Source organism: Sycon ciliatum, chromosome 2 (assembly GCF_964019385.1).
Source record: "Sycon ciliatum chromosome 2, ocSycCili1.1, whole genome shotgun sequence".
NCBI classification, from domain to species: Eukaryota; Metazoa; Porifera; class Calcarea; order Leucosolenida; family Sycettidae; genus Sycon; species Sycon ciliatum.
The window spans coordinates 21,264,908-21,278,557 of record NC_088644.1 but is presented as its reverse complement, the minus strand read 5'-3'; the positions used below and the strand labels follow the sequence as shown (position 1 = coordinate 21,278,557).

General features: G+C 46.6%; 1 protein-coding gene across 1 annotated transcript; it reads right to left on the bottom strand.

The window, feature by feature from the left end:
• Positions 1-289: 289 nt before the first annotated feature.
• Positions 290-12,581, bottom strand: LOC135809167 (SNW domain-containing protein 1-like). Its single transcript, XM_065322453.1, has 16 exons — positions 12,492-12,581; positions 11,577-11,643; positions 9,780-9,851; positions 9,189-9,263; positions 8,735-8,785; positions 7,666-7,758; positions 7,210-7,316; positions 6,346-6,450; positions 5,934-6,003; positions 5,001-5,183; positions 4,502-4,640; positions 4,138-4,240; positions 3,728-3,845; positions 2,800-2,957; positions 2,169-2,330; positions 290-1,193 (listed from the first exon to the last, which is right to left on the bottom strand). The coding sequence occupies exons 1-16, from the start codon at positions 12,506-12,508 to the stop codon at positions 1,172-1,174; spliced, it is 1,542 nt and encodes a 513-aa protein (XP_065178525.1). The 5' UTR covers positions 12,509-12,581; the 3' UTR covers positions 290-1,171.
• Between the last annotated feature and the right edge of the window lie 1,069 nt (positions 12,582-13,650).

The window sequence follows — 13,650 nt, the reverse complement described above, 5'->3', positions numbered from 1 at the left end:
GCATGAACAGGGGCAAGATCAACTGCATGGTACATCTACACTGATTGTGTGTGTAGTCATTGCACCTGTAATGCTGTTTGCGTGGACAAGATCAAGAGGCGGCACGAGCTATTAAACAGCCAACACACACAGTCATAACACTGTTTGTCATGTCTAGAATTATAACCAAGCTATAAATCAGCACGAAAAAGCCAGCAGAAATTGGCAATGATTTCGGTGCCATTGGACTTCGAAACTGCATCTCAAAGGATAAACAATGGCAGTCAAGCTCACCAACAAAGACCTCGGATATCATAACGCCAACTCGTGATATAAATGACATTTTTGATGGCCAGAGCAAACGCCCATTTGACTACATACAAGTTAGAGTCCACTAGTACTAGTAGCAGCTCCACTGCCACTGGCAACAGACAGACCTCGGCCGTCACAGCAGCACGCACCACACATCAGCAAGCCATTTCAAAGCATTCTGTACGAATGCAGGAAACAACACGCACCACACCCGACGTGACATTCCAGGTTCAATGCTGGGTTGCAAAATATAATGTCAGGACGCGTGCACGGACGGAACTGCACGAGTGAAGACATGGGTTGAAAAAGAGAATGCAAGCTCTACACGTAGTGCTATTGTCAGTATGGACAAGTACAGGGATGCCTCACGCAGCACTGGGTCGTAAGGTTAGTACTAGCGGCAAGGGTACATCAGCTTAGGACGACAGGAGCTTTTCTTACAATATTAGTACTAGCAATGATGCTCTGAATTAAAAAGGATTTCATGACCGGACGTACGTGATGTGTACAGGTGGTTGAACGGTGTGAACATTACAAAACGTCACACTCAATGCTTCTAGACAAAACAAGGACTTGCACAAGGTTGTGACCAGTTAGAATGGCGCTAAGATAGTATGAAATGAACGCCCGAAAAGAGCGTCAGTATGATACGGACAAGGACAAGTATTATGTATGCTCAATGGATGCAAGCACACAGCCCAGCAAACGATGCGAGTTTTCTGCAAACCTGCACAATAGTCAAACAGATTCCCGACTGTGGTGGTAGTGATGATCATACCGTGGGAAATGGCACACACACGACCATCAAACTGCTGAACTGACTGGATGCGACTCAGGGAGGCTGCGGCAGGCCAGATCTCAAAACACAAGTAACATGTTCTCACCGCTTTGACTTCTTCGAGCTGCAGTGCACACAAAATATAGACAGATAGAATCATAGATAATATCTATTATAAAAACTCGGATGTTGAGCCAATAGTAATATGGAAAGAGAAAAGGACCTATAAGTTCCTCTAATTTCAGAAATTTTCGGTACTCAATATTTTCGGTGTGAGGGCAAAAGGCCAGGTTAGGTGAACAGAAAATGTAGGTACTAAGAAGCAGTTCCCTATTGGATTATGTGTGTTAGTGTTTGTTCGGTGTATTGAAATTTTAGGTATGAAACAGATGCACCTAAAGTACCGAAAATAAAAGCACACCGAAAAATTGTGAAATTACAGTACTAAGTTTGAAGAAGGGCTGAGGCTTCCTGCAGCTTCATCTCTGAAAGGAATTCGGGTGGACACACCCATTCCCATATCGCTGCACATCCGAACCAGTTCCGTTATTTTTACAACCTTTCGGCACTTGGCCATCATCAGGTAATAACAATGAATACCGCGGAAACCACACAAGAGCAGTATACTTCAGAAGTATAATTATACGCAGAGTGTAGCGCCAAAAAAATATGCGAATTATGTCACCTAGTATGCAGAAGGGGGGGGGGGGGGGGGGACAGAGAGAGAGAAGGTGCAACTAGCACATCACGGAGAAGAAGCAGCAGAAGGTAGCGTGCCATTGCATTGTGCTCTGTGAAGTGAGGGCGCGTGCCATGGCGTTAGGCAGAATGTAGCGCCAAAAAAAGGGAACCATGAAGCGACCGGAGTGAATGCCCCAAGTTTGAGTTGGGGGTTTAACGCGGGTCTGCTGTTTGGTGGTGTGGCTTGTGATTATTTTCTTCTCATTAAACTCCAATGTCCGATGGTGAGCGTGTATTCATCGAGGAAAGTTAATTTTATGCGAAACAATGTGCCTTTATGGGCCTTGTTCGAAGAATTTTATAACGCTCGGTCAGAATAAACTAGGCTTCAAAAAGACAACACTCCGTTCAGTCTTACCTGCTACCACCACCATCCTCCTGGGAGCGCTTCCCCTTCTTCGCGTACTGGAAGAAGTTCTCCAAGTTGAACGGATCCGCATCTTCTTTTTCAAACTGCACTGGGCCATCGTCACGACGACCACTGCCATCAGCACCAGCAAATCCTTTGTCTGGAACAAAGCTGTTTCAGGACACATGTATGGACACACACACACACAAACACACACACACACACACACACACACACATATACACGCACGCACGCATGCACGCGCACACACACAGACGGCGAGCAGAATAGGTCAAACACTAGCAAAACACAGCCAGGCGAGCAAAAAGCCTAGCCGAAACACAAGCAGTAAGAGCATGGAGAACTTAGTGCAGTGGTACACTATACTACATGTGCATAGCCACTGGTCTGTTGTAGCACTGTAGCTGCACGCAACATCCCATGGTCTGTTGTAGCACTGTAGCTGCACGCAACATCCCATGGTCTATGCATGTACCGGTATTAGCAGACTACAAGAGAGGGACAAGATGTGAACAATCCAGTCACGTCATTCTGCACAATCAGCCGTACTGATCCATGAGGGGCATGACAGAGCTGGTCTTCAAGCCCTTTCAAACAGCCAGCATCAACCCAATCTCACCGCTTCTGCTGCTTGAGTAGCTCATCCACATCACCGCCGTACACATCCTTCTCAGCATTCTTCCGCGGTCGATAGATAGACTGCGACGAATTTCTCCACGGCTCACTGTACACGTTATAGCTTTCGTCCTCGCCGCCTTGGAAGCCAGAATCAAGACCCTGCACCGGCACAACAAACAGGAGAATGTAATCTTACATCATGTACATGTACATTAGCAAAGCAGCCATGTTTCTGTTTCCTGCCCAACATAGACTACAAAACTATCCCTGTTAGTATTAGATGCGAAATCCACTCCATGATACACTTAGGCTGTGTTTACATGAGGCGTTTCAACCCGGGAGTTTCAACCCGCCATGAACACAGATTGGCTGGACCGTTTACATGACGCATTACAATTGACCTGGGTTGAAATCGAGAGATCGTACTACACTGTACCATACTTCTGTGCGTATCTCGTGTCAGGTTTGAACAGCACTGCACAGGCAAATTTTGCGTGAAAGCATTCAGGTGACCATACATGACTCCAGAAGTGGACTTTCGGTGGCATACCAGTAGACCTGGGTCAACTGTCTTCATGTAACACCCACCTATTGTGTTCATGTAACACCCACCTATTGTTTTCATGTAACACCCACCTATTGTTTTCATGTAACACCCACCTATTGTTTTCATGTAACACCCACCTATTGTTTTCATGTAACACCCACCTATTGTTTTCATGTAACACCCACCTATTGTTTTCATCGTACAGACATTCAACCCGGGTTGAAAATTCTCATGTAAACACAGCCTTATCAACTGACGTTCGTACACCCCCACCCCCACCACACACAGACACACACACAGACACACACACGGGTGATGCAAAATACACATGAATTCGATGGGGGCACATTGCATGACACAGAGTTTGTATCCATAACCATACCCGTGACTGGTTGAACAATCGCTGATCAAATTGTCCGTCATCCGACTTCGCTTTGATGGGCTGTCCAAGTGCGATCTTTTCACTGACATCTCTGTCATTCTGGTGCTCCAGACGATGCCTGAGATGCACGAGTGCATATCAGCGCACATGCGCACACCCACACACACCCACCCACACACAAGCACACACATGCAAGCACACACACACACACACACACACACACACACGCACGCACGCACGCACGCATACACACACACACACACACACACACAACTTAGCTGGTGTTGCTTGTCGACTTGATATGGAGAGAACAACAACATACACCATACAACATCCAAAGATACACTATGCTGAACACTGCTGAAAACGACATAGTACAGACGAATAACACCACTAAAGTCATTGCTAACCGTTTGTCGGGAGCTGCCCGAGCAATCCGCCTGTCTCTCTCACGCTCCTTGTGGCGCTCATGTCTGAGCTCATCTCTCTCCTTGGCAGCAGTGTCTTCCTCATCTGTTCACAAAGCACGGACAAGTCACAAGGTTGCAGTATTCAACACTGAAGCACACCATAATTATGAATGTACGGGAGTAACAACCAGGACAGTATGGGTAAAACTGACCATGAAGAAGACCAGGTGCTGTTGCCAATCCTGGTACAGTACATTGTACTCCTCTACTTGTACAGGCCACAGAGAGCAATAAGCACCTGAGCTGCATTGTGTAACAGTGTGTATGGGTGCACAACTGTATGGAATCCAGCAAGGGAACTCACCCATACGAGAGGGTCGAATACCAGCACGCTGGTCACGTGTTTTCTGGGCCAAGTCGCGCAACTCAGACTCCTTCTTCTCCTTTTCTTTCTGTGCCAGCTTCTTCTCAATCGAAGAACGATGATCTACAGCTTCACGGGCCTAGCGGTTATTGAATGAGAAGAGAATACACACACACGCCATGTACCACACGCGCGCGTGCGCGCGCACACACACACACGCACACACACGCGCGCGCACGCCCGCGCACACACACGCATGCACACACACACAACAACAACAACACATATTTCGATCTAATCTAAGGCACACCCATAACTGTACTCCTATTCAAATGTGGCAACAAACAGTGAAGCCACACTCGCAATGATGGTACTGCAGTCATCATCATCTCAGCATCGGTGTTCAATGCTAGAGCGTGATGGCAAATGCATGACTACACAATTTAAACAGAACGTGTACAACCAACACAGCAGCAGCAGCAGCAGCAACGGCACATACCTTTCTGTCAGCGATGAACAGGGCTTCGGCGAGCTTGGCGAATTTGTCGTTGATATGCGGATCCTGCAGGTCGCGACCGTCCGCTGCTAAGCGCTTGTCAAGAGGGATGGTGTAACCACGGGCGTTCTTCCAGTTGGATATGCATGGCGGGATCTTCCAGTCTTGCTGGTCCTTGACCGTAGGCTAGCAGTCAAGGTGGAAAAAACGCAAAGTGGGAAAATCAAGGAAGGCTGCTAACACTGCATGGTGTGCATATCAGCTCAAACCAACACTGAGAAGAAAGCAGCCGATAGCTACCGTGAGGCAACAGAAGTAATGCAACACAAAGGTTCAGATGACAAGCGTGTAAGTAGGTAGGTAGGTAGGTAGGTAGGTAGGTAGGTAGGTAGGTTGGTAGGTAGGTAGGCAGGTAGGTAGGTAAGTAGGTAAGTAGGTAGGTAGGTAGGTAGGTAGGTAGGCAGGTAGGTAGGTAGGTAGGTAGGTAAGTAGGTAAGTAGGTAAGTAGGTAGGTAGGTAGGTAGGTAAGTAGGTAGGTAGGTAGGTAGGTAGGTAGGTAGGTAGGTAGGTAGGTAAGTAGGTAGGTAGGTAAGTAGGTAGGTAGGTAGGTAGGTAGGTAGGTTGGTAGGTAGGTAGGCAGGCAGGTAGGTAGGTAGGTAGGTAAGTAGGTAGGTAGGTAGGTAGGTAGGTAGGTAGGTAGGTAAGTAGGTAGGTAAGTAGGTAGGTAGGTAGGTAGGTAGGTAAGTAGGTAGGTAGGTAGGTAGGTAGGTAAGTAGGTAGGTAAGTAGGTAGGTAAGTAGGTAGGTAGGTAGGTAGGTAGGTAGGTTGGTAGGTAGGCAGGCAGGCAGGCAGGTAGGTAGGTAGGCAGGTACATGTACACTAGTATGCGCGCCGTCTATACATGTAATCGCACAACAACAAAAACAAAAAACTCACCTTGCGAGGTGGGGAATGCATAATCGGTGCGGGAGGTGACGGTGGGCCGCGGGGGATCTTTGTGTTAGTCCTGAGGGAGCAAATAGAAATAACGGACAGTACTTTTTAAAACTTTAGTGCTCCGTATACTAGAAAGCTGTGTCACATGACAACTTGTAAGAGGCAAAAATATGGGCCCAGCTTGGTGCAGTCTAGGTCAATGTAAAATACAGTCGTGTTCAATGATACCTGATCTCACGAATGTGTAATTGTGAGTGGAGGCATACACTATATGTGACAAGCAAGATATATTTATAAAAATAAAAGGACCCAGGAACTACAAGTTTAATACGCTATAATAATGTTTGGCTCTCCATCCGAGTCCATTCTAGCAAAAGATATACTTGAGTAAAGAAAGCATGCAAGGACATACTTGAACTTGGGAGGCTCCATTGGATCGTTTTGTGCTTCCATCATACGAATCACGCGCTGCTTTGAACCACTAGCATAAGCCACACCTTGCTGTGCCGGAGTATATCTGTAAACCAAAAAAAAGAGGAAAGGACAGAAAAGTGAGCAGAACTGTGACCACCATAGCACAGAATGAGAAAGCCCCCCAGAAACTTACAGATGTGTTACATGATCTGATATGCATGAACGAGCTCCATGGGCTTGTGAATGTAAGAGCTTGCAACTCAACCGTTAACATGTCATGACGAACAGGAATGCACCACAGTACACACACACACACACACACACACACACACACACACACACACACACACACACACACACACACACACACACACACACACACACACACACACACACACACACACACACACACACACACACACACACACACACACACACACACACACACACACACACACACACACACACACACACACACACACACACACACACACACACACACACACACACACACACACACACACACACACACACACACACACACACACACACACACACACACACACACACACACACACACACACACACACACACACACACACACACACACACACACACACACACACACACACACACACACACACACACACACACACACACACACACACACACACACACACACACACACACACACACACACACACACACACACACACACACACACACACACACACACACACACACACACACACACACACACACACACACACACACACACACACACACACAATATATATGGTGAAGTAAAATAAAGAAACAACAACAACAACACACACACACACCCACAAACTGCTGTGCCTACCTGACATATTGCGCCGGTGCCAGCTTCTCGGCCATTTGATTGGGCTGAGCAGCAGCAATCTTCTTAGCCACCAAAGCATCCAAAGCCTCTCTTGTCTTATTAGTTGACTGCAAACAGAACAAGACACACTTGAGTCAGACCAGCAAAGAACATGAATGCTCTGACAAACTCTTTGAATTTCTCGCAGTTTTTACTTATTTACGCATCAACAATAGCAATACATCCATAAAACAGAGAGGTTCCAGGCTGTCCAAGAGAGTGCTCAATACCGAGTGGTAGAGCTGGTTCAAACAATAGGAGGACAGAGGAAGTGTTTTTACTCAGAGTTTCACGCACTAAGCGATCATCAGAAAACAGTGTTTTCTGATGATCGCTTAGTGCGTGAAACTCTGAGTAAAAACACTTCCTCTGTCCTCCTATTGTTTGCAATACATCCATCCATATTCAGATACTTACTTCCTCAATTTCCTCTTCAGTAGGCAGCTGTAATTCAGGATCATCTTCGGTTAGATGCTTTGGGAGCAAATCCTCGAATTTGGAGAAGACAACCTGAAAGGCAAAATATACCAACGCAGACAAACATCCAGCACGCCGCATCAGAAAACGTTCACATTACATTACAAGACCTAGTATTCACGACTCGTTGACCCAATCACAGCACATCTACCACTCTATTGGCACAATCATTGGGGATTCATTGGATTCATTGCACATCCATGTGAGAGAAGTATGGATGATACTTTCATTTCGCAAAACTCCAGCAGTCCCTCGATGTTTACTCTGAAGATAACTGCACGTAGGACTGTAGAACCAGGGAAACCCAGCCCCAGCTAGAGCAGGGGGTGGCGGCTGGCACGATGCGAGTACAACACCTACTGCGCGTTTGCTCTCGGCCCGTTCCTTATGCGGGGGGGGCAGAAGTTCTCTCAGAACTGCATACCGGTAAGTATTCTCAACAACTCTGTGAACGACATGGATTTCAAATACTGCCAAAACCTGGAGAGAGGGCATATGACAATGCATGGGCTGTAACACACCTATGGTACAAGTCAAGTTGGAAACCCGGGACTGGCAGCAGATGCATACATGTACAGTTGTGGCAAGTGAAATCCGACACTTGCCATAGGGGACAGCGCCACAAATGGACATCAATGATGTAATGCACTGCACCTGTCTATAGAGCCGTATGCATCCCAAACAGATTGAAAGGTCACAGCGTAGATACACACAGTTCACAAACATGGTACACATAAGGAGTATTGGTATCCAATCCCCATTCATTTTTGCCAGCACCTTTTGAACCTTGACTGTGATGAGTACGAGGTTTGTCATCAGACAGATAAAGTTGTATGTAACACATGTACTGTACATATGCAGGGCTGCAGGGGCTGCAGACTGCATGGTGCAGTCCCTTATGCCAAGTGTCGGATTTCACTTGCCACAACTGTACATCTTATAATAGCTTTTCGTGCAGTGCTGGGGCACACCAATGGTTAGAGAACAGCCAGGGTGGGCAAATCCTTACCCTATCCTTGTGATGACCTCTCAGAGCCAAAGCTTGGGTGCTCACAGCTTTCTGTAAGTAAAACCAGCAGCAAACATATACATGCCATACGGAACAGAGATGATGAAGACACTGTGAAGCCGGGTTGACAGGCTCATAAGCAGGCAGCTATGTGCTGTGACGAGAGGACACATGGTTAAGCCAAGATCCAACCAAGTATAGTGGCATTATACGGAGACCAGTCAAGCCGGAGTAAATCCTACCTTGGATATGAGCACAAAAAGCTTCACAACACACACACGCGCGCGCGCGCACGGGTACACACACCATGTACCATGTATACGCCCGTCGCAAGAGAAGCAAGCAAATCCGCAAATGCACTGGATGTGCACCCACAGATTTTCTCTTACAGCAACGATAGCGGACAAGATCTGAATGATATACCCAGCCACACACCACGCCAGGCTTGACTTACGCCCTTCTCCTGCCCCATGCCCAGTGGGTATTGCGCAACCAGAACCTCAGGAAACGCACCTCCATCTTGAAAGTCCTAAACAAGAGAGCCCCAAACAGAGACAGGAATGATTAGCGGACACAATAAGTTCAATGTCACATTCTCTGGGGCCCAAGCAGCATCTTTATGTGTCTTTCTCAGAATGGGACAGAAATCCACTCTGTGACCTATGTCTTGCCTAATCAATATTTCCTGTACAAACGTACGCAGGCAGCAATATGATAGTTCACCTCTGAGAGCTTACACACTGTTGCAACGCTGACCAAGGAAATACGGTAGTCATTGAATTTAGGATGTGAATACGTCTAACAGACCAATACTGGCAAAATATAGTGTGTTTTTTTACTGAATAGTGGGGCACCTTCGGTAGCATTAAGAGAGTTGACTGCTTCCGAAGTTCTAATATGCTCTGGACGGCAGTCGTGAGTCAGCCAAGTGTCCAGTCAGTTGGCAAGAAAACGGAGAGCTTCAAAGTTGGGTGCAATCAGCTTTCAAAGCGTGTTGCTCGAAAAAATATCGAATCCTTCAGCCGCCCATACCGTAAGAACTTACTGCTTGGCTGCGAGGTATCCAGCCCTTCCTTCGCCCATACGGTGGTATAGCGTGTCTCAACACAGGCACATTCTACAGCCAACATGAACAAACCATTGCAAGCATACAGATAGTGGCAGGCAAAATCGTGAATACCCTGCGGGTCGTTCATGAAATGTCTCGACTTACTCACAGCAAAACATCAATACCAATAGTCCAATACACAGTAGAGAGGTTCTGCAAAACGAAAATTCGAACGAAGTTTCGTGACGGGCCTTGCGAAAATGTGTACGAGCGTTCGCATGAACTAATTACTTTGTGTTCTACACATTTTCGTACTTTTGCACGCGCCAAGTGCACGTACGCCATGACCCGAAAGTTCATTTCGCGTTCACTGCAAGTTTCGCGTCCAAAGTTGCGAAAGTTCGTGCGAAGTTTCTCACTTCATGACATAGAGCGAAAGTTTGTACGCATTTTCGTTTCGCAGAACCTCTCCAGTACAAACCACACTGTGCCAATACACAGGTTCATCTTCCTTTTCATTCCCTCAAATTGACGACTGCTTGCAATGACACAGATCACTGATCACTGGTCACTGACAAACAAGACTGCAACGGACAAAGAGACTATACATGGTTTACATCAAAGTAGACCAATCCTGACGATGGGCCCCAAGCCAAAAATCAGACTGGAGAAATGTAGCAGAGATGAGAACGAGAACAGCATTGTGTGCGTGTGTGCGTGTGTGTGTGCATGGTGTGCACATGTGTGTGTGTGCGCATGGGTGTGCACATGTGTGTGTGTGTGTGTGTGTGTGTGTGTGTGTGTGTGTGTGTGTGTGTGCGTGCGTGCATGCTTGTGTATGTGTTCCGGCCCCTCCGTCGATTCTGCCCATCCTGAGATGGGCAGGTGCCGATCTAAGGATGGGCAGGGGGGTGCCGATCTTAGGATGGGATAGGTTCATGACATGATGGAGATGCCGCGCGCGGGTCTTTTTCACGTATGCGTATGCACCAAAAGATGGCACGACAGAAGCATACTACAGGTCTACTCTCCATATAACGTAATCTCTGGGACCACGCAAACATTATGTTATATCGAGAGTTATGTTATGTAGAAAACCGTGGGTGAAATACAAGATGCACCTCAAAATGAAGGGTATTACAAGGCGGGTTCAACCGTGCAAACATATACACACTGTACCACCATCGACATCAGATACCAGTTTAGTCCTATGTGCACATATTCTGCCGCAGAATATGTGCACATAGGACTAAACTGGCTAGCTACAGCTACAGCTTGATTGTACCGCACACATGAATCTACGTTGTATCGAGAGTGTACACGTCGGGGACTGCGCGTATAGGGTGCGTTATGCCGAGGTTTACGTTATGTAGGACTAAACTGGCCTAAACTGCCTAGCTACAGCTACGGCTTGATCATACCATGCACGTGAATTTATGTTGTATCGAGAGTGCGCACGTCGGGGACCGCCGTAGCGTGTGTTATGTCGAGGTTTATGTTATGTAGGATTATGTTGTGTAGAACAAATTTTGTGTGGGAGTGATGCTGTTTCGGCGCGGGATTTGATTTTTTTATGTACTAACGAGGTTTATGTACAAGTGAGAGTTGTTATATCGAGAGCAGACCTGTAGTAGTGTAAAGTTGCAGACAGCAGTCAGTGTTTATCCCACGCCGCACTGGGCGTTCACAATGTATCATTCCCTGTTTGTCCCACGCCGTACTGGGTGCTCACAATGTACCATTCCCTTTTTGTCCCACGTCGCACTGGGCGTTCACAATGTACCATTCCCTTACCTGTTCGGCCTCGTCCGCTTCCGCATCCAGCTCAAACTGGCTAAGCTGGGCAGGAGCCGGTAAGACACTAGTACATCACACACATACACCATCAACATCCATATCATGTGCACGTGCATTCACCCACACGCGCACACATAGACAAACAGACAGACAGACAGACAGACAGACAGACAACGGAACTCACACACACACACACACACACACACACACACACACACACACACACACACACACACACACACACATGCCGCATGCGCACACACGCACCCATGCACGCGCGCACACACACACACACACGCACACGCACACACACACACACACACACACACACACACACACACACACACACATTAGATCTCTACCCCACATTCATTATATAGATCAATACAGACATGAATACATGAACAATACTACGAAGAAAGAAGTTGTTCATTTGAGTGAGTAGAACTGAAGTTACGATCTAAAGACTTGAGTGACAGCTATCATGTGGGCTATTCTTCTACGTGCAGTGCCCCAACTTCATTTAGAATTACAGAATAACCCAAGAAAGTTGAACATTTCGAAAGTCTATTTCGAAAATGGCAAAATTGTTTAGTCGTGCAACGCAGTTAGCATGTCGATCAACATTAACCATCAAGGATGGCGCAACAAACAATATCAACAATGATCACAACACAATAAGGCGGACGAATCGGGTCAACTAAGAGTCGATAAGACATGCATTATGCAATGAAAACTTGTAGAACATAATGCACATTTGACAAAACCACCAGAAATTTCAAAATTAAGGTATTGTCTGACCGATTGGATTCCTCGAGGATGAGTTAATGTCCAAGGTACAGTAAGGTCTCCTTGCCAAACTACAAGTGCAAGCAATACTAAAAATCTCCCACAAGAGATCTAGCTCATTACCTTGATAGGGACGCCATTTCTCCTTTCTGCTTCGCTTTCCAAACAGGGAGTAGTAAAATACCAGTATTTTACTACTCTACTACAGTACCTGCCTTGAACCCACGCGATTGATGTACTCTTGATGATGATCGATGAAGCTCTCGATCGCCTCGACTTCATCTCATCTGCGAAGAGATGCGGCTGGTTCACATCAGGGAGTACTCCCTGGTTCACATGGTTCAGTGCAGGGAGTAGTAAAATACTACTCCCACTACTCCCTGGTTCAGTGTCTGGGACTGCGTACTGGGACTCTTGCGCATAATACTATAGTACGAGTCGTACATGTGCATAATTATGTGGGAAGGAAATTTGTTCTGTGCCCAAAGTCCCAAACTTTGGCCCGCTTGCAAGCTTGGGCCAAAGCCAAGTCAAGTGCAAGGTTGATGAGAGCAAGAGTACATAACCCTGGGCCCTGGGGTTATGTACTCTTGATAACCATGATAACGGGGGTTATGTACTCTTGTCTGTCTTGATGAGATCACTACGTAATGACCAAGAGTACATAATGTCGGCCTCATTGGGGTTAACCGGTTATGTACTCTTGGTAATAGGGAGGTTTCGCTCTACGGAATTACGTATGAAAATAACGTATGAACTGCACGGAATTTTCATACGTGAAAATCAGAGCTGTTGGGTTTCGCTCTACGTGATTTCTCCACGACTGCTCAACATGCGCTGTTGCTTTGGAGACGCGTTGGCTGCATGCGCCCACCGTATGCACCATGAACCGAAACCGCGTTTTCCATGATATTTTGCACGTGGTGTACGGTGTGTGTACCTTGTGTTTCGCGCGGCTTGAATGTTGCCATGGACAAATGCGAAAATATATTTCAAAAAGTCCTACGGAGGACCCAACGTAGGAAAGAGCTTTCCTACGGAAATCCGTAGAGAGATTTACGTATGAAAGTTGCCCTCGCTCCCCGGCGCGTACGACATACGGATTTTCATACGTAATTACGTAGAGCGAAACCTCCCTAATGACTCATGAGTGAGTCAGAACGACAGAAGACTAGAAATAATAAACATTGTATGAGTCGTACAATCATATTTGTAGCTTTGTACAAGGTATTTTACGACTTCCTGACGTTCCTGATGTAGCTTTATTTCCATTTCCTCAACC

What these genes read in the sequence shown, in the direction of transcription:
- LOC135809167 (XM_065322453.1), bottom strand. An exon ending in AAGCGGACGAGGCCGAACAG is followed by an intron (nt 9,852 to 11,576) that starts GTAAGGGAATGG and finishes TGTTGGCTGTAG; the next exon opens with AATGTGCCTGTGTTGAGACA. An exon ending in GAGGTCATCACAAGGATAGG is followed by an intron (nt 7,759 to 8,734) that starts GTAAGGATTTGC and finishes TTTGCCTTTCAG; the next exon opens with GTTGTCTTCTCCAAATTCGA.